Source organism: Lutra lutra, chromosome 4 (genome assembly GCF_902655055.1).
Source record: "Lutra lutra chromosome 4, mLutLut1.2, whole genome shotgun sequence".
In the NCBI taxonomy this organism is placed as follows: domain Eukaryota; kingdom Metazoa; phylum Chordata; class Mammalia; order Carnivora; family Mustelidae; genus Lutra; species Lutra lutra.
In genome coordinates, this window is record NC_062281.1 from 154,246,394 (window position 1) to 154,267,420 (window position 21,027).

Genomic DNA, 21,027 nt, shown 5'->3' on the forward strand with positions numbered 1-21,027 from the left:
AAGCTCTATGCCCAAGGTGGGGCTCAAACTCACGACCCTGAGATCATGGGTTGCATGGTCTTCTGACTGGGCCAGCTAGGTGCCCCTGTTTTTGTTTGTCTTTCAACTCCAGAGTTTGAGACCCTCTAAGCTGGACTCTACGGTGAAAAACACCACAAAAACAAAACCGTAAGAAAAGTGGTCGGAGATCCCCGGTTCTCGTCCCAACGCTGTCGCGGACTGGCTGTGAAATGCGGTGCAAGTTCTTGAGTGAGTCGCTTGGATTCTCTAACCAAACTTTCAAAGCACTTTCACATCTGTTACCTCCGCGCGCAGGTTTCGCGGATCCCATCTGATGAGGAGAAAACTGACTTCGGAGAAGGGAAGGGTCCGGTCTCAGCCGCTGGGCCAGGCGGGGACACAGCCTGGCTCTCCTGACGCCCAGTGCGCTCCGCCGCCCAGCCAGCCCAGCTCGGACGACAGGGCCCTGCCTCTCCCGCCCGCGGCGCCGCCCTGCCCGGCCAGGCGGCGGGAGGGCAGCGGGCAGCGCAGGGCTCCGGCAGCCGCCGCCTGTCAAACCCTCCGCCCAGCCCCGCGCCGGGCCCTGCCCAGGCCCCCAGGCAAGGAGGCCCCGCCCTCGCGCCACGATTGGCCTCTACGCGGCAGGCTCATCGAGCCAGTGGCTGGAGCGGCTGTCCGGCAGGTCTGGGGCCCGCCCCCGCCCCGGGATGCCGTCCCGCAGGACTCGGCGGCAGCGGCGGCTGCGGGGGCTGCGGCGCCAGTGGAGGCGCGCCGAGCCGTGCGCCCCGCGAGCTGCAGCCGCGGCGGCAAGGTGAGAGGGGGCGCGGCACATGACCCGGGGAGGGGGCGGGCGCCAGGGCCGAGGTCCGAGGATAGGGTCCCAGCGACGCCGGAATCCCGGGACCTTTGGAATGGCGCGGGAGCGCAGCGAGGAAAGGAGAGTTTGGGGGCCCCGGGCCCTTGTTCCAGTAGGGACGTTGGAAGGGCCGAGACCCTGTGGAGGGGAACCGAGCGCGCGTGTTTGTGTTGTGTGAGCCGGTGAGGCTGCTGGTGTTGCTGAGTGTCTGAGCGGGTGAATGAGAGAGCAATTCGTGTGGCACGCCGTGTCCCCAGTGTGCATTTGCGGGCGTGTGTGGTATGCGTGGGAGCCAGCGTCCATGGGCGTTACCGACTTTGTGCGGGTTTGCGCGTGCGATGGGTTTATTTTCTCTGCTGCGCGTGGGAGTGTGCGTGTCTCCGTGTGCTCGTGATGGGTTCGTGCCGCGGGAGTGAGCGCCCATCATCGGACGCCCACTCTCGGGCTTGGGTGGTCGTGGGTAAGTCTCGGAGGGTCCGCGCCCCAGACCGGTGGGTGCGCAGTTCATCATCCCTGCGCTCAGCCGGTTCTCCGAAGCTCCCAGGAGGCGCGCAGCCCCTGCCCCACCTGGAGTAGCCTCCGCCGCTTCGCCAGAGTCCTGCCCTGGAAATCCTAGTTGCCGCCGGCTCCTGTCTCACTGGGTGACACCGTACAGGCGCTCTCACCGCTCCAGGCCTCAGTTTCCCCATTCTTCCTTTGAAGAAGGCCGGTGTTGGTGGAGGCAGATTTGAGCGGGAGGGTGCACGGGCTTCTCGGAATGCGCTGTGGCTGCGGGGCCAGGGCCCTCGACACACCAGAGAAGAAGTGCGAGCCACTCTGTGCCGGGAAGGGGCTTTTGCGGGATCAGGTGGGTTTGTCAGGTTAAGGTAAGTGTGGTGGGGCTAACCCATTTTAGAGACGGGGAATAAACCGAGAAGTGGTGGTGACCTGCCCAAACCTACCCCGGGACAAGAAAGGGGGCTGTTCCGCTCATTCTAACGCGCGGGTGCTGTCTCCCCTCTCCAGGAACCCGGCGCGACCCCCGGCGGCCCGCCCTGCCCCGGCGCCATGCACTGCGAGGTGGCGGAGGCGCGCTCAGACAAGAGGCCGAAGGAGGCCCTCGGCGCTCCGGGTCCAGGCCGCGGGCCTACTGGCCTTGGCGGTACGCACATGGCCTTCAGGGTCACCGTGAGCAGCGGTGGCTGCGTGGATGGGGGCCCGCGTGACCTACTGCCCCGGCCGCCTGTGCCGCCGCCGTGCGCCCACGACCTCCTCCGGCCACGGAGCCCCCGAGACTTTGGGCCGTCCAAGGCCGCTGCCGCCGGGAAGGGTAAGTCTGGCCCCGCCAACGTGCCTGGCAGAAGGTGTGGGGAAGTTCTGGCTGCCTGGCGGGGACACCGCACACCTTTGTGGGAACTTGGTGGTACTTTCTCTAGTGTTCATGAGTTTCTCTCTAGTGGTTTGCGACTCGGTCGTCATTATGAAATGATGGCCGTTTAGGAAGCATCTAATTTAAACTCAATAAACCTATGCTGGAGTAGGGTGTGTATAGAAAGTCCAGATTACATGATTTCGCATCTGTGTATTTCTGATAAAAGTTGTGTGAAACTTACAAAAAAATCTTATAAATTAGAGTGACTAGCAACTCGAGTATCTCTGAGCTGCCTACAGGCATATTTGGACATATTCCGATGCTAAATAACAAAAACCAGAGGCTTTCAGCAAGACCTCTCCTCTCTTGGAACCTCAGTTTCCCCTTCTGTCAATTAAGGAATTAATTATATCAGATGATTTCTGGATTCCTGATGGAAAATTTTATGAACGTGTGATCCAGCCTGAGTCAATTTCTGGTTTAAAAGAAGGCCTTTCTGATTTTGAAGCTTCAGAAGCATAATCTTTGGTCAGAAGTTCCTTTGCAATATCCTTCCTCTACCCAGTGAGGCTGGTGGGTGTAAGGTGCAGGCCCCAGTACGGTTCATGGGCTCAAAGTTGGCAATGATGCAGGCATTCTCATGAACCCGTTCTCATCACAGTTAATTATTATTGAGCCATTATTTATAAGTTTCATGCTGACAGATAATTAACCAGAAATTGGGGAGATTGTTAAGGTGCAGATTGGTACCCCCTCCCCCCACCTTATTTTCTCCCTGAGAGAAACCAAGGCTTGGGATTTCATTATTTTAGCTTTTCGGGCTTCTTGGTTCTATTTTCAGGTGATTCTTAAGGAAGACAAAGATTTCTTTTGGCTCTGTAGACATAAATCCTTTAGCATCAGCCCCAGCAACTTAGAAAAGTTAGGGTGTCTTGGTTTTAGAGATGAGAGCTTCTTCTGGGGAGAAAATAACCAACTTCCCAATTCAGGCAGTGGTAAAATGAAATGAACGTAAACAGTGTTTTTCTTCTTAATGAGAACACCTGACTTTGTTGAAGAGTGCAATTTCTTGCCTCATTTTCAATGTTAGTCTATTCTCCAACAGATAGGGATCCTGTTTGAAAGGGTGGACACAGCAAACAATGGCTTCAGAGTATTATTATTGGGGTATGCATAGGAGGTGTTCTTTTACTGGGGAGAGAGGAGTGGTGGGTAGCAAGACATGAGTAATATTTGCTGTGCTGAGTTCTTTCACTTGTGCCGTTCCACACATAATCCTCCCTTAAACAGGTACCTCCTGCAGTGTTTTAGGTTTAAAAAAAATCGTAGCTGTCCCTGAAGACGGAGTTCTCTTAGGACCTGGTGAAATGTGGTCTCTCCTAGACCTCCTAAATGTGGTCTCTGCTCAGAGCCGTGGTTAGAGACCTCATCAGGCTTTGCACATGAACTTCCTACTTCCATTCTTCCAAACCCCAATTATTTTTATTTACACTCCCCTTCCCCCACCAATGTCTAATATATGAGATATTTAAGTCAGGATTGTATTTGGAAGGGGCAGAGGAGAATAAAGGGATGGGAGGAACAGCCTCTTTCTTTGTATCCTTAGATGGTCGTTCTGGTTAAGCTTTTGTAAGAGGCTTCTAAACTATTTTCTTCATGGTCTCCAGTGAGGCTGGTGGTATAGAATTTATCATACCCATTTGAAAGATGAAGAAATTGAGGCCTGAGAGTGGGGAAAACGTCTCCTATGTAAAAGGCCACCCCAGGGTCTGGGTGGGAGTTCTCTGGCCAGCCTTTGCTCACTGACCTGGGCTTGAAGAAATTTCCACCGTGACCTCCGTCCTTCTAAGTGAGTTCTTTCTCACAGTCCAGTCCCTCAGTGATCAGAGACAAAATGAGCTTCCCCGCAGGGCTTCAGCAGTTCTCTTAAAAATGTCACAAGGAACCTTACTGCCCCTGCTCCCGCTCAGATATTCCCCAGACCACGTAACCCTTTGAATGTTCGGTGTCTAGCTCCAAATCATAGGCTTATTTGAAACAGATGCAAATACCAATCAAAAAATACCCACAGACTATGCCCCGCCACCTATGATCTGTGGGAGCTTGGGGGGAAGCTGTTCTCTCTCTCAGCCTTAGTTTCCCCACTTATCAATTTAGTGTGAGACCGAGTTGGAAAGACTGAGGAGAGCTTTAGTGAAAGGACCACTTTAGTGTCTGGTTATTGTGGGGATTCCTCTGGGGGTGTGTTTAACGTGCTCAGCCTCTGGTTTTTCATTTGCATGAGAGGTAATAATGTCTCCTCCCAGGGTAAATCTAATGATGGTCGTAAGAATGCTTTATAAACTAAGAAGCTAGAAGGGGTCACTTTTATTAATTCATGCCAGGCCACCATCATGCTAGGGTAAGTGATACTTGCGGTGAAGGGGGCAGGGAAAGGAGGGAGAACGGTTTGATTTTTAAAATATTGAATGTGAAGCTCACTCTCGGGTGTGCTGGCCGGGGGAAGCCGAGAAGAGCCAAGCTTCGGGTCTTTTGTGTCCACGTCTGCCCAGAGAGAAGACGGTACTGCTCCGTCTGGGGTCAGGTTTCAGATGAGCTGTCTTCTGCTTCAGATAGACCCTAAGCCAAGGAAGGGAGCGAGCCCTTGAGTCTAGCAAATCATACATATATGCTGGGCTTCTCGGCGTTTCCAGATCTGGAGTCAGGAGGCGCTGGGGATGGTGCGACGTCATGGACTAACATTGTCATCATTTACAATAAGAATCACGATCTGTTTATGGCACAGTCCCGTTTATCCAGATTCCAGGCAGCTGCAAAGGCCAGATTACCAGATGCTGCATTTTTCTTTCTTATTATTAAACACCCAACACTGTGCCTTTGGAAGTCCTGACAAGGAAAGAAGGTAAACATCTGGGCTTTATGGAAGCAGACGGCTTTGTGGCGATGGCCCGATGACGCTTGTTCCCTGTGCACAGTGCTTTCCGGTTTCCACTGTGTGTTCCCACACATTCTCTCATCTGCCCTCACGCCAGCTGTGCTCTGCCTACCTTGTGGGCTGCTCTAAGGGGACAGATGTAGAGTGCTTTGCGGTCTTTAGAGCACATCATGACTGGCTCCCATTTTATAGATGAAGACACTGAGGCTCAAGGATGTGCTCAAAGCTACCGACAGAGAGTGGCAGTTTCTTTTTTCTTTTCTTTTCTTTTTTTTTTAAAGATTTTATTTATTTATTTGACAGAGAGAGATCACAAGTAGGCAGAGAGGCAGGCAGAGAGAGAGGGGCAAGCAGACTCCCTGCTGAGCAGAGAGCCCGATGCGGGGCTAGATCCCAGGACCCTGAGATCATGACCTGAGCGGAAGACAGAGGCTTAACCCACTGAGCCACCCTGGTGCCCCTGAAAGAGTGGTGGTTTCTAAGCCTCTCTCTTCCAAATATTCGATTCTGGTTCCCCAGCTTGTACCTTCGCTGAGAGCTGACATAGTGGATGGCCTCCTGAATGTTCCCAGAGAATTTAAAATATTTTTGCTTTTGGTGTTTCTTCTGTTCTTTTTGGAAGTAATACCTATGCCATAGTTAGAAAACTTCTTAGTTTACCATTTGTCCAGAGTTGCTCTTCCCAGACTACGCCAGATAATGAGCTCACTATTTAATTCACAGTGACTCTCTGGGATCCTTTCACAGTGTGCTGAGACGGGGCAAGTCCTAGCAAAAAAAAAGAGGCCGAGGATCGTGACACATGTGTGTCACTGCCATTAGTAAACAGCCATCGTAACATGGCCGTAAATGCCAAGAGGTAGTCAATCTTGTAACTTAAAAAAATAGCTAGTATATAGATTTTTTTTTTTTTTCAAAAAAAGGAAAACAAAATGCAGTTGTAGTTTGTGTGCCAGGCATTAGAGACCGGCGATGGTGGAGAGTAAACACGATGGTTTTGGTGGTGTTACCTGGTAGAATTTCTTCATCCAAATCAGAAGCCCCTGTATGTCCTGGGGAGTCTTTGGAGAGGCTAGCGCACCCCTAATAGAAAGGTATGAGTTATTTTGAAAGCATTTACCCCCTCCGGCTCTGGTGGGCAATTTGCTTGCATTTCATCCATTTTAAAGTGCTGGTCCTGCGATCCGGAAATAATCAGATCCAAATTTTTTCGGTGCTTGAGGTTTCAAAAAAGGGGGAGAAAAACCTGCTGGCCAAATGTCAGGCTCTGTGAGACAAAGAGAGACATGTATGTGTGTGGGTACACAAACGCGATAGGAGCATGTTGCGTCTACAGTCCTGAGAGTTATGTATCGGACAAATCTTTTATAGACGTGTAGCGGAAATAGAATTCCCAAAGATTCCCCAAGAATCCTGGGCGGCTAGAATTTCTCTTCCCTTCCTGCCTCCCAAGCTCTCCAGAAGCTGCTGGGACTTGGTATACAAATGGAAAGGAGACCATCACAGGAGATTGTGACTTAATTTCGGCCTGGTTATTTTTGATCATTTTACCTGTCGTGCTTTGCTGGGCTGAGGTCTGAGGACCCCTTTAGCCGTGGCGTCATATAGATAGGCTGTGTTGTCCCATCTGTGATTTAAAAGCATAAGTTTCTTTATATGCTGTGGTTTTCCTTCACACTTCTGAGAAAAAAAAAAAAAAGCCCACCCCGTCTTTGACTTATTCATCTCTCTGCGTTATATTTGCGTGAGAAGCTAAATGAGCCAGCACACTTAGTTTTACAGTGCGTTAAAATCTCATTACAGGCATAAGTGCACAATGAATCATTTAAAAAAATATATTCTTATGTTCTTTGTTCTGAATGTTGCATAATTATCATCATTTTCTTCGGTTTTATTTTGTGGAGTTTGGCCAGCATCCTAGAAAAGGAGAGAAACTAAAGTTTTCAATCCTTTTTTGGATAGGATTAGAAAAAAAAGAAACAACAAACAAATAAATACCAACTTTATTTGTAAATTGACCAGTGACTATTGCTAATTGTGGCTTTTGCATAGAGAGGGTAATGGCTCTTCCTTTCCCTCAATTTTCTTGGACCAGAATCCCCTTTTTTGAAACTGATATGGTGGTATTTCAACAACCTCACCTTACAGATATATGATTATATATGACGTTAGATTATGTGATTTGTTCATTTATTTTGCTAATACAGATTTTAGTTGCAATGAGTTAGGACCTGGAGAGTTGTGTTGTTTCTTTTGGTAGGGGGTAGTTTATTTTTGTGCTTAAAGAAACAAAGACATTTCGGTTCAAAGGGGGAGAAGAAATGAAACAAACTTCTGCAGTGGGCTTTGAAAACTTCAACTGCCTTATGCAGAAAGCACAGCTGTAATACCAGGGCCAGGAAAAAAAGAGCAAACTCCTGAAATATTCGTGCTGCTCGCCTTCACTGTGCTAATGATTCTAGCAGTTTAAAAACGGACTTCTTGTTTATCAACAGTGGCTGCGCGAATTAATAGTTTACAATGAATAATAAAAAAAAAAAGCTCTCAGCATTAGAAGCAAAGTCCCGGACTGATAGCTGAAAAGGGGGAGGGTGGTTGTAGCTGTTTTGGTCTCCCTAGGCCTTATTTATAAGAAACTGAAAGGAAACAGACCTGGGATGGGGTGGGGGTGGGGAGAATACAACCCTAACCCAGTGGTCTTACAGTTTAAAGTCCCTGAAAGCATCTGTTTTCTTCTTTCCCCCATCTTCCTCTAAACTCCAAAGGGTTATTCCTTCAGAGGGTTTCCGGCGGATCGAGGCAGATTGTGTTAGCATTATGAGCTGTGTTTTTAAAGTCAGCATTTGAGTCAGATGCACTGAGGAGACCTTCAGTCCGCTAACTGAATAATGCATTTCCTGTATGGCCTGAATTTATTTGGTGGTTATGGTTGGGCCTGTCTGGAGCGAACACATGCACCATTGTGCAGCCTTGATGCATGCGGGCCACGCTCTTGGCTTTGAGTCTCTGTTTCCCCATCTGTAAAATGGGAAACAGTTGGACGGGATGGTCTGTTGTCCCTTTCTGCTCTGAAGCTCGGGGATTCCACATGAACTGGACTGGGGAAGTCAGGGAGGATCGAGGCTGTGGGAAGAAGTCACCTTTGTCTCAGACTTGACTTCTCTTTTGAACTCTTAAGCCCTGAGGCTGACTGCCGGAGAAAACATAAGTGTGAGAGGGGCAGTTAGCTAATCTTTACTGAGCACCTACTGTGTGCCAGGCTGGGCACTATAGCTTTGACTGCATTTAATGATGCCCAATTACCCTGTGAGAAAAGGAGGCATTATTTTAATTTTCCAGTTGGGGCAACTGAGGCTTGGAAAGTTTAAGTGATTGACCTCAGTAATAAGCTCACTAGCTAGTAAGTCTTAAAGCCTGGAGTTTGAACTCAGCTCTGACAGCAAAGCCTGTACTTTTCCAGCTAAAGCACAGCATTCTTAAGGACGGGTTTTAAACTCTAGGCAGTGGTGAGGAGTTGCCGTGTCTAGAGAGTGGGCCCCCCATCCCGGGGGAAGATGGTAGAAGGCTGCAGGCTGGTCCAGACAGCTGTTCCCCGGAGGAGCCCATTCTGAGTCTCTGCTAACAGGCTGAGGTGTGACTTTATGGGCAGACTGTGTGTGTCTGTCCACCTCCCTGCTGTAGAAATGGGGGAAAGATAGCATTTCCCAGTCGTGACATGGGGTCCTCAAGCAAGGATTCCCTGAGGCCGTGGAGGGACCCTCTAGAAACAGATCCTTCTCTGAAGCAGCAGAACACTTACATGTCCTAGTGGTTATTGCAAGTTCTAGTCCCTTTTTGAGCCTTTCCCACAGTTCGGGGTGATTCCTTGCCCAGACACTGGTTGCGATCTCCCTTTCACTGCTTCTGAAGACACCTTTCGATGTTTGAAGAGAATTTCTCTTAAGCCCCACCACACCTATGGTAGAATGCATGCTTCATTGGGCTGTGGCGTAAGATCTGCTGAACAGTCATTTCCTGTTCAATCACGGGACGAAGAAGGGCTTGGGAGGGAGAACAGCCCAGGAATCAGAGTAAACGTGAGCGTTAGTTTGTGGGAAATGGGTCTTTTATGTCAGACGAAGAATGAATCAAATGACCCCTAGGGGAAGGAAAAGTCCCGCTGCTGGTTTGTGTCTGTGGCCTTGCACGAGGGGGCACACGTCATGAGACGGTGGACATTTTCGGAGAATCACACTTACTGCAGGAGTCTTTATGGCCCCAGCCTTCTTTGCCTTTGGATGATGACCCTGAGTCTGAAAGGAAGAATAGGAAGAAGAATCAGGAGGGCGCTGGTTGCCATGTGGCCCGGCCTCTTCCTACTTGTGTCTTTTTAACAACTAGATTACTCTTTTAGATGTTGTTGCCTCTTTTTTTTTTTTTTTTAAATAACAGGTTTGATGGAAAATAAAGCTTTAGCAAGAAACCAGGGAGAATTATAAACCTTACTTTTAAAAATACAGATCCCATTTGCTGTTTTAAGCTCTCCGGAGGGCTGGAGAGTGGGTTTGTTTTGGAACGTTGCTGGACTATATGAATTACTTCTCTGAGGCTTGGGTATTTAATACCTAGTAGAAGTTTGTGTAAGAGCTGATGATGTATTTTGCCGACTTTCCAACCCTGTAAATAAATTACATGTGCTGGCCGAGGTTGCCAGGATCCACTGTGTCAATTGAAGCTTAATTTTTATCCCAAACCACTTAATACTTTTGTCCTAACGAGTAGAGAAAGTTACCCGGTCTTGTCCAGCAGCGGGCCCATTCCAAGGCAGAGACGGCTTCGCGAGACTGTGAGTAGGCCTCCGTGGGTCCACGGATCTTGACACGGTTTTTTGGTGATTAAGTAGCTTCAACGGTCTCAAGCCCAACCCTCCAGGCAGAGGATGATAGTATAATTTTAAGTGTATCGTAAAAACGAAACTCGATCGCTTCCACTCCCCAAACCTGCCTCACTCCCCTTCTCTCTGGAGAACACGGCCGTAATTACGTGTTTAATCTCAAGACCGCCTGTGCATTTTATCTTATTTGAGTGCAAAGCCCAGGTAATAACGTTGGCATTTCCAGTGCGAAACAAAATAGGGTTTCTAATTTGGAGATGCTATTAAATATTTCATGCTTCAACCAAACTCAATTCTTTTTTTCCTATAATAAGTTTAAATATTAATTCTCTGGAATGTCAGATGCCTAAAGCTAGGCATTTAGTGATCTGCAGTTTCAAGTATCTCGAAGAAGGTTTATGAAACAGGATATTTCACTGGGAGGGATGAGTTGTGTGTTTCAGAGATATCTGAATTCAAGGCAGCGTCTTCAGATTTACTTTTTAAAGGGAAAAGGTCGTAAAATAAGTTGCTTTATGTGCTGAAGGATTAAGTGGCTTAGGCTGAAATAACAGCAAGGACTTGACTGTTTTTCCCCCTTATATTTTAACAATGCTTTCTGGGGGAGGGCGTGGGTCATTTTCCCGCCCGCTTGTCTCCTCCCCCATCACCCTCCCCCACCAACCCCCAGCAGCCAGATGGCTTTAATTCTAACCAAATCCCACGCCGAGGCCAAATGATTGATCAAACAGTCATTTGTACTTACGTAGCACTTTTTGTGAGAATATCTCTGCATTGGAGCTTCTCACCCGGGTTGGCTCTTCTTGGGGCCTTTAGATGGTTGACTTCCAGCAGGCTGAGGGGCTCGGAGAGCGGGGGTCCAGGGGTGGGCAGAGAAGAGAAATCCCAGACCTTACTATCCAAGAATTCCTTGCTTAGAAACTTTTTGTTACTTCCCATCCTTGACAGCAAGGGTATCCAAGTTTTCTGAATACAAGGACAAGAGTCTTTCCCCAGTCCACAGGACAGCAGTTATATTTTTAGCGTGTGTTTATGGACAAGATGCCTAATGAGGTTATTAGTTTTAAGCTCTCTTTTAAATAGATTGGTATTTTATCACCCACTTACCCATCTGTAGAGATAGCCATTTATTTTCTGGTCTTTGGTGCATGCTTTAAAGGCCACCTCTGATACTACAGCTTGGTTCATAGACTGGCAACTGGTTGGCCAATGGGAAAATCTGAGCCCTTTGGTGTTATGTCCAGGGCTTTCCCAGTAGTCCAGCTCATCTCTTCCTGATGCCTGCTCTGCTCGTTCTCCAGCAGTGTTGGACTTTTCCTTACGTGGCTCCAGACTTGGGGTTTTTCTCTTTCCTTGTCCTTCTGTCTTTATAAACCAGGAGCTGCTTCTGATTCATCTCTGTACCCCTGTGTCCAGTACCAAGTCTGGCATGAAGTACGTATCTGAGGATGCCGGCTGAGGCTGTGGGTATGGAACTAGGTCACCAGGGTTGAATCCTAGCTCTGGGGACTAACATGGCGAACTTGGGGCATGTCGTTGAGCTCTCTGCTCCTTGGTGTTCTTATCTTCAGAATGGGGATAATAATAGCAATGATCTCACAAGAGGATGAAATGAGTTAATACATGTACAAGTGCTTCGGTACAGGGACTGGCCCATGGTATAATGCTCAGTAAATTTTGGGATTATGATTATTGTTGTTATTGCTGTTATGTAAATGTTTGGTAAACAGAACCTCTTGGAAGGGCTTTCCTTCCCTCCCTTGCCACCAGACTGACTCCTACTTCTTCTTTAAGACCTAGCTCAAGTGCCATCTCCTCCCAGAAGCCTTCCCTTTCTCCTTAGGCTGGGTTTTGGTGGAGCTCTAGCACACACACAGCCCTTATCCTTCCTTTTGCCATAGCACTGTTCACCCTGTGGTGATTTTCTGTTGACTTCTGTGTTCTTGAGGACAGGGGCAGAGTTTCCTGATCCCTGCATGGCACAGGGTCTGGTTCAGAGTGGATGTCTGGGAAGGCTGGGGATGGGATCCAACCCAGTCTCTGTCCAGTTTGTGTGCTCTTCTTTTTCCCACATGGTTGAACACACAGTAAGCTCTCGGTGTATGTGAGACTGACAAATATGCAAGGAGTTCCCACATGTGCACGCACTCATATTCCCTTTCCAGCACCTATGTGGGGCTCTGCATAATGACAGCTGCCCCTAGCTTGCTACGGGACCTTGGGCATGTCCTCTCACCTGTCTAGGCCTCCCTATCCTCTTGTTTCTGGGAAGAGTTGGCCTCAGTGATCACAGGCCTTTCTGGGATGCAAGGACAGGCCAGAGGCTTGTAGAGGAGCTAGGGGCATGACAGCTGTCCCAGAGGGACTGGCCCAGGATTGTAGGTACTCTCTGCCACACACTCTCCCTCCCTCCAAGGCAAAATTTCAGGCATTTTAAAACGTGTGTCATCTTGTGGTTTAAAGAGCAGATATTGGTGGTTATACTACATCTGACCCAAACTCCTCTAAGATGAAGAACCTCGGACCAGGTGTTGGAACTGAGGACCGGAAGCCAGTCTGTGAGTCTCCGAGGTCCTGCTGAGGAGTGGAAATTGGTGCACAGACCCTGGATCCCCACTCCAGGTCAGGTTTCGACAGAGCTCTGTGGGGGCATCATGTCGGCCTGCTGTCCAGGCCTGTTATGGCTTCAGGGCTGTAAACCATAAGTTCTGCCCAAATCATTACTGTTCATTCAATCCCCCCCTTGAACAGATGGGAAGACTAAGGTTCAGAGAGGCCATGTTGTTACTTGTGCAAATGTAGCCACTTGGCATTTGGAGTCAGAACTGGGTTCAGACCCTTACTACGGACTACTTACTACACCACTTGCTGAGCCTTGGCCAAGGTCATTAATGGTGAGCCTCGGTCTTCCTCATTTGTAAGATGGAGGTAATTCCTGTCTCTTAGGGCTGATGTGGGGAGCACCTAGCTCAGGGGCTAGCACCCAGTAGGCGTGTTAACAGAAATGAGCTGCTGTTGCTGCTGGTCTTACTGAGAGAGAGCCAGGATAGGTCCGCAGGCCTCACTTCCTCTGATGCTCTTCTATGGCACAAGTACCCTATCCCCTCTCTCTGATGCTTGTTTTTCTTTCCTTTCCATTTTTTTTAAAGATTTTATTTATTTATTTGACAGAGAGAGAGAGATCATAAGTAGGCAGAGAGGCAGTAGGAGGGAGAGGAGGAAGCAGGCTCCCTGCTGAGCAGAGAGCCCGAAGTGGGGCTCAATCCCAAGACCCTGAGATCATGAACTGAGCCAAAGGCAGAGGCTTAATCCACTGAGCCACCCAGATGCCCCTTGTTTCTCTTTTTTTGGTGAAGTTAGAGGAATAAGGACTCTGGAGTCTCAGAGAGACTGAGGTTCTGATCCAAGCGCTGGAGGACACAGATGTGATTGACTGGCATCTTGGCCTCACTTGAGGCTGTGGGGAGGTGAGAGGCTGTGGTCCCTGCTGACGCGGGCATGGGCTGCCTCAATGTAGCTGTCTGACCGGTCCCGGTTCTGGGTAGTCCAAGACCCTCACATGGTCTGTGGTGGCTCTGGTGTTCAGCAGCAGGGGGAGGCGGGAGGGGGTATGGGAAGGGCCAAGAGGCAGAGCACCTCGCCCCCTGTTTATTGGGTTGGGATTTGACTTCTGACTAATACCCAGCTGGACTGCTTTCATTCCCCTTCCTTAACTTGTAACGCCATTACTGTTCTGCGCCCCCCTTCCCCACACATGCAGGTGCTTCCATTTGTTGAACCCTATTGTGAGTAAAGAACACACAAGGCCATTTAATTCTTTCTACATTTACTCCTTGTGGGGAAGCATCAGCACCCTCATTTTACACATGAGAAAAGCTGAGGCCCGGAGAGGCTAAGTGGCCTGCCCCAAATTCCAGAGCTGGTAGCTGCCAGTCTCCCTCCAGGATCCTGCCCTTCCTTGCACCCTGCTACCTCTGTGGGTCCCCCTTCAGCTCCTTTGGACCTCTGCTGCCTTGGGCCCAGTCTTACCCGTGCATCACTGTCGAGAGACCGCCTCTTCCAGCCAGGATTTCCATTCCCTCTTCATCCGCCTACTGCCCTTTGTTACTTTTCTCTCACTGAACAGTCAGGTATTACAGTTGCTTGGGTCGACGTTTTCCTCTGTATTGAGACCATGGGCTCCTTGGAGCAGGGTCTGGAGTGAACGCATCTCCGCCCTGCGGAGGGAGTGTGGACCAGAGAACAGAATGAACGCAGGACCCCGGCAGAATTCCTGTCCCTTTCCAGCCAAGAGACATTTTCCTGGGGCTGTTTCTCAAGCAGATTTTCGGGAAAACGACCAAGAGTGGGTTTCTATTTTGGTGACTCAGCCTCATATTTGTAAAACGGGGGACAGTGAGTCCCTGCCCAGCCAGTCATCAGGAGCCTATGGGGTACAGTGTGCGAAAATGTCCTGAAAACGGGGAGGGCCGTTTGGGTTTGCTTGTTGGTTGGTTCGTTCATCAATATGTACTGAACGGCTTCTGTGGCCCAAGCATTGGGTTGGCCCTGGGGACTCCGTGGTGGTCTAACAGAGCCCTCGCTTGCATGGAGCTTGTAGTCTGGAGAGCAAGTTGGGTGAGTGTGTGCGGGGCCTCTCCCAGCCCGGCTGGGTCCCCATTCCTCCTCTGTGTAGCTTCACCGGCTTATCACCTGCTTTGCTGTCCTGAGCAGACTCCTGAGCTCAGCCAGTCTAATGCCTCATGACTTGGGACCGTGTCTCTGAGCCTGGGTTTGCAGGCATAGGAAATGGAAGTACTTGCCAGCTTAGCTCCCCTTGCAAAGCTAGTGAGAGACTCAGTGAGGTCTGCGGGGAAGGGCAGGACGCTCTGGAGTAGAGTAGTCAGTCCCAAGGAGGGGGACCACCTTTGCTAGCCCCTTTCTTGTACCTGTTACTTGCTTAAACTTTGCTCTTGGAGAGAAGCCCTTTTTCATCATCTCTGGGAATATAGGCTGAGAACTTTCATTCTGCGAAATCTTTAGAGTCTCTCCTGTCCCAGCCTCACATGCTTCTCTTCCCACTCCTCCCAGTCTGCTGGTGGAAGGTGGCTCTGGCTGCTTGCACAGGAGAGCTCTCAGCTAGAGAGACCCAGAGACAAGTAAATTCCCATTGTGTGATATTGGGCATGGGGAGGGGGTGGTGGGGTTGTTAGGGGCCCTCCTTCCCTCTACCCACCCCCCATTTTCAGTATGCTGTCACAATCACTTACTGAACACTGCCAGACACTGGATTATCTTTTTTAATTGATGACTTTAAATAAAATTTCCCCCCCATTTTTGCATTCCCATATCTTCATCAACACTTGGCATTGTAAGTCTTTTTAAATGTAACCATTCTGGTTGGTGGATGGGTGGTGGAATCTGTTTTAATTTGTGAATGGGCAGTAATGTTGAACATTTTTCCACATGCTGATTGGCCACCAGTCTACCTCTTTTGTGATGTGCCCTTTCAAGGCATTTACCTATTTTTTTATTGAGTAGTCTTTTTTTTTTTTAAGATTTTATTTATTTATTTGGCAGAGAGAGAGAGATCACAAGTAGGTAGAGAGGCAGTCAGAGAGAAAGGGGGAAGCAGGCTCTCTGCTGAGCAGAGAGCCCGATATGGGGCTCGATTCCAGGACCCTGAGATCATGACCTGAACCGAAGGCAGAGACTTAACCCACTGAGCCATCCTGGTGCCCCTTTATTGAGTAGTCTTGTCTTAAGTAACTAAAACTTACTTTTTAGTAAGTTTTAAGTATTCTCTTGTATGTTTTGGAGAGAAAACCTCTGTCAGTTACATGTATTGGGAATATTTTCCCCAGCCTGGGATTTGCCTTTCCATTTTGGTCTTTGAAGTTTCCTTTCCCCTTCTTCCTTGTCTTCTTCTTCTTTTTTAATTAAGGATTTTTTTTCTAAGTAATCTCTTCACTCATTGTGGGGCTCAAATTCACAACCCCAAGATTAGGAGTCCCATGATCTACCCACTGAACCAGCCAGGCACCCCTTCTTTTTTTCTTTTCTTTTTTTAAAAGGATTGTCTTGTGTAATCTTAAACTACCCTGTGATGTCAGTGTTTTTATGGAACACTTTTAGAATTAAAATAAATTACAATTAAATAAAATTGAAAATCCAGTCCCTTAGTCATACAAGCCACATTTCAAGTGCTCAGTAGACACCTGTGGCTGGTAGCCACCCATAATGGATGGAACAGAGGTGGAACATTTCCATCACCACAGAAAGTTCAGTTGGACAGCACCAGTCTAGAATATCATTCTTTAATTTATTCATTTGTTCAGCAAATGCTTCCTGGAACCCTATCATATGCTAGGCTTTATATCTGGCCCTGGATAAGTGGGTGTAGCCCAGGCTCATCCTCTGCCTTGGGGCGGGCAGCAGGTGGACATAGTAACTTGGAGGTAGGGCCGGCATGCTGGTTACCAGGGCTGGCTCCTGTTGTGGATGGGACATGAGTCCTAGGGTCTGTCCTGATCTCAGGAGAGCTCACAGGTCAGCACTGACAAAGTGTATCAGAGCAGACTTTGTCGAGAAGCAGCATTTGCATGACTGGTTTCTGCTGGTTCCCCCCAGAAGCAGCCCAGAGAAGGCAGATGGTTCACGGAAGGACATCTCTGAAGCTGGAATCATGGTCAAGGCTTCCTCCTGGCTCCCAGCTATAGCCTCTCAGATAGGAGTGCCTTCTTGACTTGTGACAAATTGCTTTCTGCTTTGGGAGGTGGATTACCCTCTGAAAAATAATTTGGCTTGTTTTTATTCTTTATTTTTAATTTCTTTCTTTTTTTTTTTTTACTTGTGTCGGTAGTATATACTTATCATAAAAGAATTGGAAACTATAGAAGCATATGCAGGTGGAAATAATATTTGCTTATAATTTTACTCCCCCCTTGGCCCTTTCACAAAGGCTGCCATTTACATTTTAGTATATTTCATTTCTCTTCTTTTTTTTAAAATACTTTATATTAATTATATTTTTTCTACCCTTGAGATCATTCTGAATATAGTCTTAAGTATTTATTTTTAAACTCTACATTCTATTGTAATAACCTCTTCCATGTTATTAAAATTCCTTGTAAACATACATGCATTTTATTAAATTTGTCAAATCTTTTTAAATAGGCAGCCCCTTAAAATAGTTTAAAATTCAGAAGACCCAAAAAGGGTTCTTAGGAAAGCCTTCCTTTTGTCTTTTTTGCCCCTGCCCCGTTCTCTTTGCTGGCAACAGCTGGCGATGCTTGGCCTCTCAGAGGGAGTTTATGCCCATACAAACAAATCTGTGTATATATTACTTGCACAGGGCATAGTGCTTAGAATTTTTTTTACCTCTTCCCTTCGTACAGATAATGCTGCAGTAAACTTGATGCAGTAATCCCTGTTTGCATCTCTGATTATTTTCTTAGGCTGGATCCCCAGAGATGAAAATGACTGGGTGAGAGGGTAGTAACATTTGACACAAATTATCAAATAGGTCTTTAGAGGGTTGCACCCATTTTCACAACTGCATGCTGCGTTTTAGAGAACTTACTTTCCTGCATCTTCACCAGAGTTTCCAAAATAATTTCCTAATTTGAAGGTGGAGGTGACACCCGGTTATCGTTTTTTTTTTTTTACATTTATCGTTTTTTTTTTTTTTTACATTTATTTGAACGTTAGTGTAGCTGCACATCTGTTTTGTGTCAGTTCACATTCATAGCTCCTCTTTGCAAGTTGGTATTTACACTGGAGTCTGAATATCTTACTTAAAAAATTTAAACATTTACTATTCCATATAGGTAGACTGTAAGCTGAGAATGTTAATGCTTTGTTCATTGTATCTGTTGCTAATATTTTTAGGAGTCTGCTGTTTAAAGTTTCTAATGATAATTTTAAAACAGAAATTTGAAATTTTTTATGTAGTCATATTTCCCGAGACTTTCCTTTGTCATTTCCTTCCTTGCTCTTCTTTTTGTCATCGGCCAAGTGCTGTTGTTTGCTCTTGTTACTATTTTTGGGAGCTTGTTTTATTAACATTCTAAAAATAAATTCATATTTTTAGTGAAATAATGCTAACCAGTTTTTTAAAATCACCTAATAAAGAGAGCGGGTCCCCGTTCCTTCGTGGGCCCACTCCTGGGGGCAGCTGCCTTCAGCCAGGGCTGCTGGGGTGTGCACCTCCAGGGGGCGCCACTTAATCCCATCTATATGAACGATGCTCCCTAGACTTGGGCAAAACGGGGGCCCCGCCTTCAATTTACTTAGTTGTCTTTCTCTAATATTTTCTTCCACGTGTCTAGGTTACAAAAACAAAAACAAGAGCTAAACATGGTACCGACTGTGGTCCAGTCATGCTCTAAGCATGTTACAAACATAATTCCCATAATTCTCCCAGCAACGCTGTGAAGACGTTTACTCTTATTTTCCCGGATTTGCAGACGAGGAGACATAGCCAGAGGAGGAGAGTGACTTGTCCCAGGCTACACAGCTGGTGAGTGGTGAAGCCCTAATCGCTGTGCTCCTCGGCCGCTAAGATTTGTGGGGTTGTCTCTGGGTCCCGAGAACCCATTGTTGACTGGCACCTGTTATGGCCAATGAGGATTCCGATCTTGAAAGCCCCGCCTCCAGCCCGGTTCTTTCCCTGCTTGCGCACCCCGCACTCGGTGCAGCCCAGGCTGCCTCAGTCTCTGCTTACGCCCGTGCACGGTGGGGACTGGCTGTAATCCCCTGTGGGGATTTTGCCCTCAGGGTTCTGGCTGAGCCCCGACACTAGGGATTGACCAGAGGCACTGGTGGCCATCTTCTAAAGTGGGGCTTCACTGCGTTCTAAAGCCGGGCTGTAGGTGCCCAAACTAAACTGGGATTTTGGGATCCTTACCTGGCATGCCCTTGGGTTGGCTTGGATTTCTCCTAATTCTCCAAAGAGGGGATTTCTTTGGAGGCAGTTGTTGAAAAGCTGTGACGTTTTGTTCCCCCATGGCTGGTGGCTGGAGGAGGGGGAAAGGATTGTTTTCTCCTCTCCACAACTCAAGTGAGGGGGTTCTGAGAGGTCTACCCAGAGAGCCCAGCACAGCCCCTGAAGCTGAGGAATGGTGTGTCTCTCCCGGCCTGATGGGGTTGAAGAGGGTGGCTCCACCATTGCCACCTGTGACAGGGGGCAGGAGGTTGTGTTCTGGGGGACCTGCCTGGTGGTGGTTCTCAGACCTACCCTCTTTGCCCAAGATGGCATCTTGTCAGGCAGGGGCGAGAGAGTGGAGGTGTCCCACAGGATACAGTGGGGTGGGGGGGTGTGTCTGCCAACCAGGGGAGCTCTCCCACTGAACAGCTGGGTCCACAGAGCTCCCACAAAGGCGGGCAAGGGAGTCACGTTGTGCCACTGCAATGGACAGAGTAAGGAGGCTGGAGACGTTGCCCCTCGTCCTGCACAGAGTTCCCAGCCTGAGGCAGGTCCGAGGTGTGGGAAGGGAGGAGCTTCCCTATAAATGAAGCTCAATGTTGAGATTATTAATCTGGATGGGACATCTTAATTACTAAACAGAGGCTGTCAGGGGACTGAAGTGTCTGGAAGATGTTTTATGATCTACGAATGAGCCAACGAGTTATGGGACTTCCAAAGACTTCTCGGGGGTGGGGATGGGGATGGGGAGCAAGTCAGCAGGTTGGGTTTTAAAAGGGACAAGTTGCTGAGAGGGGGTACTTGGGAAGGGAGAAGTAATGATAAATTGTTTCTGTAGCCTTCTCTGGGTCCACTTTTTCAGCATAGTGTTAGGTTTGGCACAGGTGGTGGAATCAAGCCCTATACTATGGGAATTTCTCCTTTGGAGTACAATACATTGTTTTCCTGGATATATATCCCCTCTTTCTTCATTTGCTAGTCTCAAATTCATGTATCTGTTACTACTTCTCCCTAAACATTCCATCAGTTTTGTGACACCTGTCAATCCTACTTCCCCAAATGCATGAACACATCAGGTTATCTTCGTTCTGTGTCTCCTACAACTCAATGAAGTAAGAGCTGGTCAGTCTACTGCATGGTTGACCTCCTGGGGCCCTTCTTTGAAGCTCTCCTTTGCAGGACTTCCCATTTCTTGGCTCATGCTTGTATCATGCACTGCAACTGGTTTAAGCAGAAAAGAGATTTTTTTTTTTTTTTAAAGGATGCTGGGTGGCTCTCATAATTGCCTACTAAGGCTAGAGACCCAGGCTTGGAAACTACATAGCCAAGAATCTTACTCCAAATCCTGCAACAGGGCTGTGTGCTGAAAACAGTGGGTGACAGACATTGGCAGCAGAGCCACGGTCCTTGGTCATTGGTTATTGCTGACTTCTTGTTTTTACATGTGCCATTGGAGACTGCAAAAAGGAGGCTGGGAAACATGTCCTTTCTTCATTCAACAAATTTGTGTTGAGCACCTCCTATGAACTAGGTACTCTTCTAGATGCCGAGAAAGTAAGCCAACAGTCAAAACAATTTCTACACTCATAAAACTTACATTCTAGAGGGGGGAGGCACAGTTATGAAGTGAACAAGTTAAATATAAAGTTGACCAAATGATGGTAATACTATGGAGAAAAAACAGAGGAAGTTGCGGGGGACTACTGCTTCACAGGGTTCTCATGGTAGGGAGCATGGGTGGACAAAGCCAAAGGATGTGAGGGATCAGATATTTTCAGGTTCTGTGTGTATTTTCATTGTGTGTGTGTTGGGGGGGGTTGAAGTGGAGTTGGGGGGTGTGCCTTATAAGGTGAGTAATTTTCCCAGTAGAAGAAAGGGATTCAGATGCTGGCACCCAGAAAGAAAGGCAAATGCCCTTTGCATTGTATTTTCTTGTTTTCTTGGTGTAACCCTGTAATTGCTGGAGGGCATCCTCCAATGAAGTTGTAAGAGGTCAGTAAAGATGATTGTCTGAAAAGCATCTCATTCTTGACTGTTTGGCTGGAGAATTTTGATAATAAGAACTATAATTCCAGTGTTTATGACTTATGTGTTAGGCATAGTTGAC

At 47.9% G+C, this 21,027-nt stretch overlaps 1 protein-coding gene across 6 annotated transcripts in view; it reads left to right on the forward strand.

Moving 5' to 3' along the window:
* Positions 1–715: 715 nt before the first annotated feature.
* Positions 716–21,027, forward strand: part of GLIS1 (GLIS family zinc finger 1) — a 217,872-nt gene continuing 197,560 nt past the window's right edge. For 2 of the 6 annotated variants that reach the window (XM_047728422.1, XM_047728425.1), the window contains exons 1-2: positions 1,606–1,703; positions 1,862–2,165. In XM_047728422.1, the coding sequence (XP_047584378.1) occupies positions 1,614–1,703; positions 1,862–2,165 (394 nt within the window). In that variant the 5' untranslated portion in view covers positions 1,606–1,613. Of the gene's footprint in view, positions 812–1,605; positions 1,723–1,861; positions 2,166–9,934; positions 9,968–18,328; positions 18,356–18,462; positions 18,516–21,027 lie in introns of those variants that run through there. The other 4 variants (XM_047728423.1, XM_047728424.1, XM_047728426.1 and 1 more) reach the window with 4 other exon arrangements.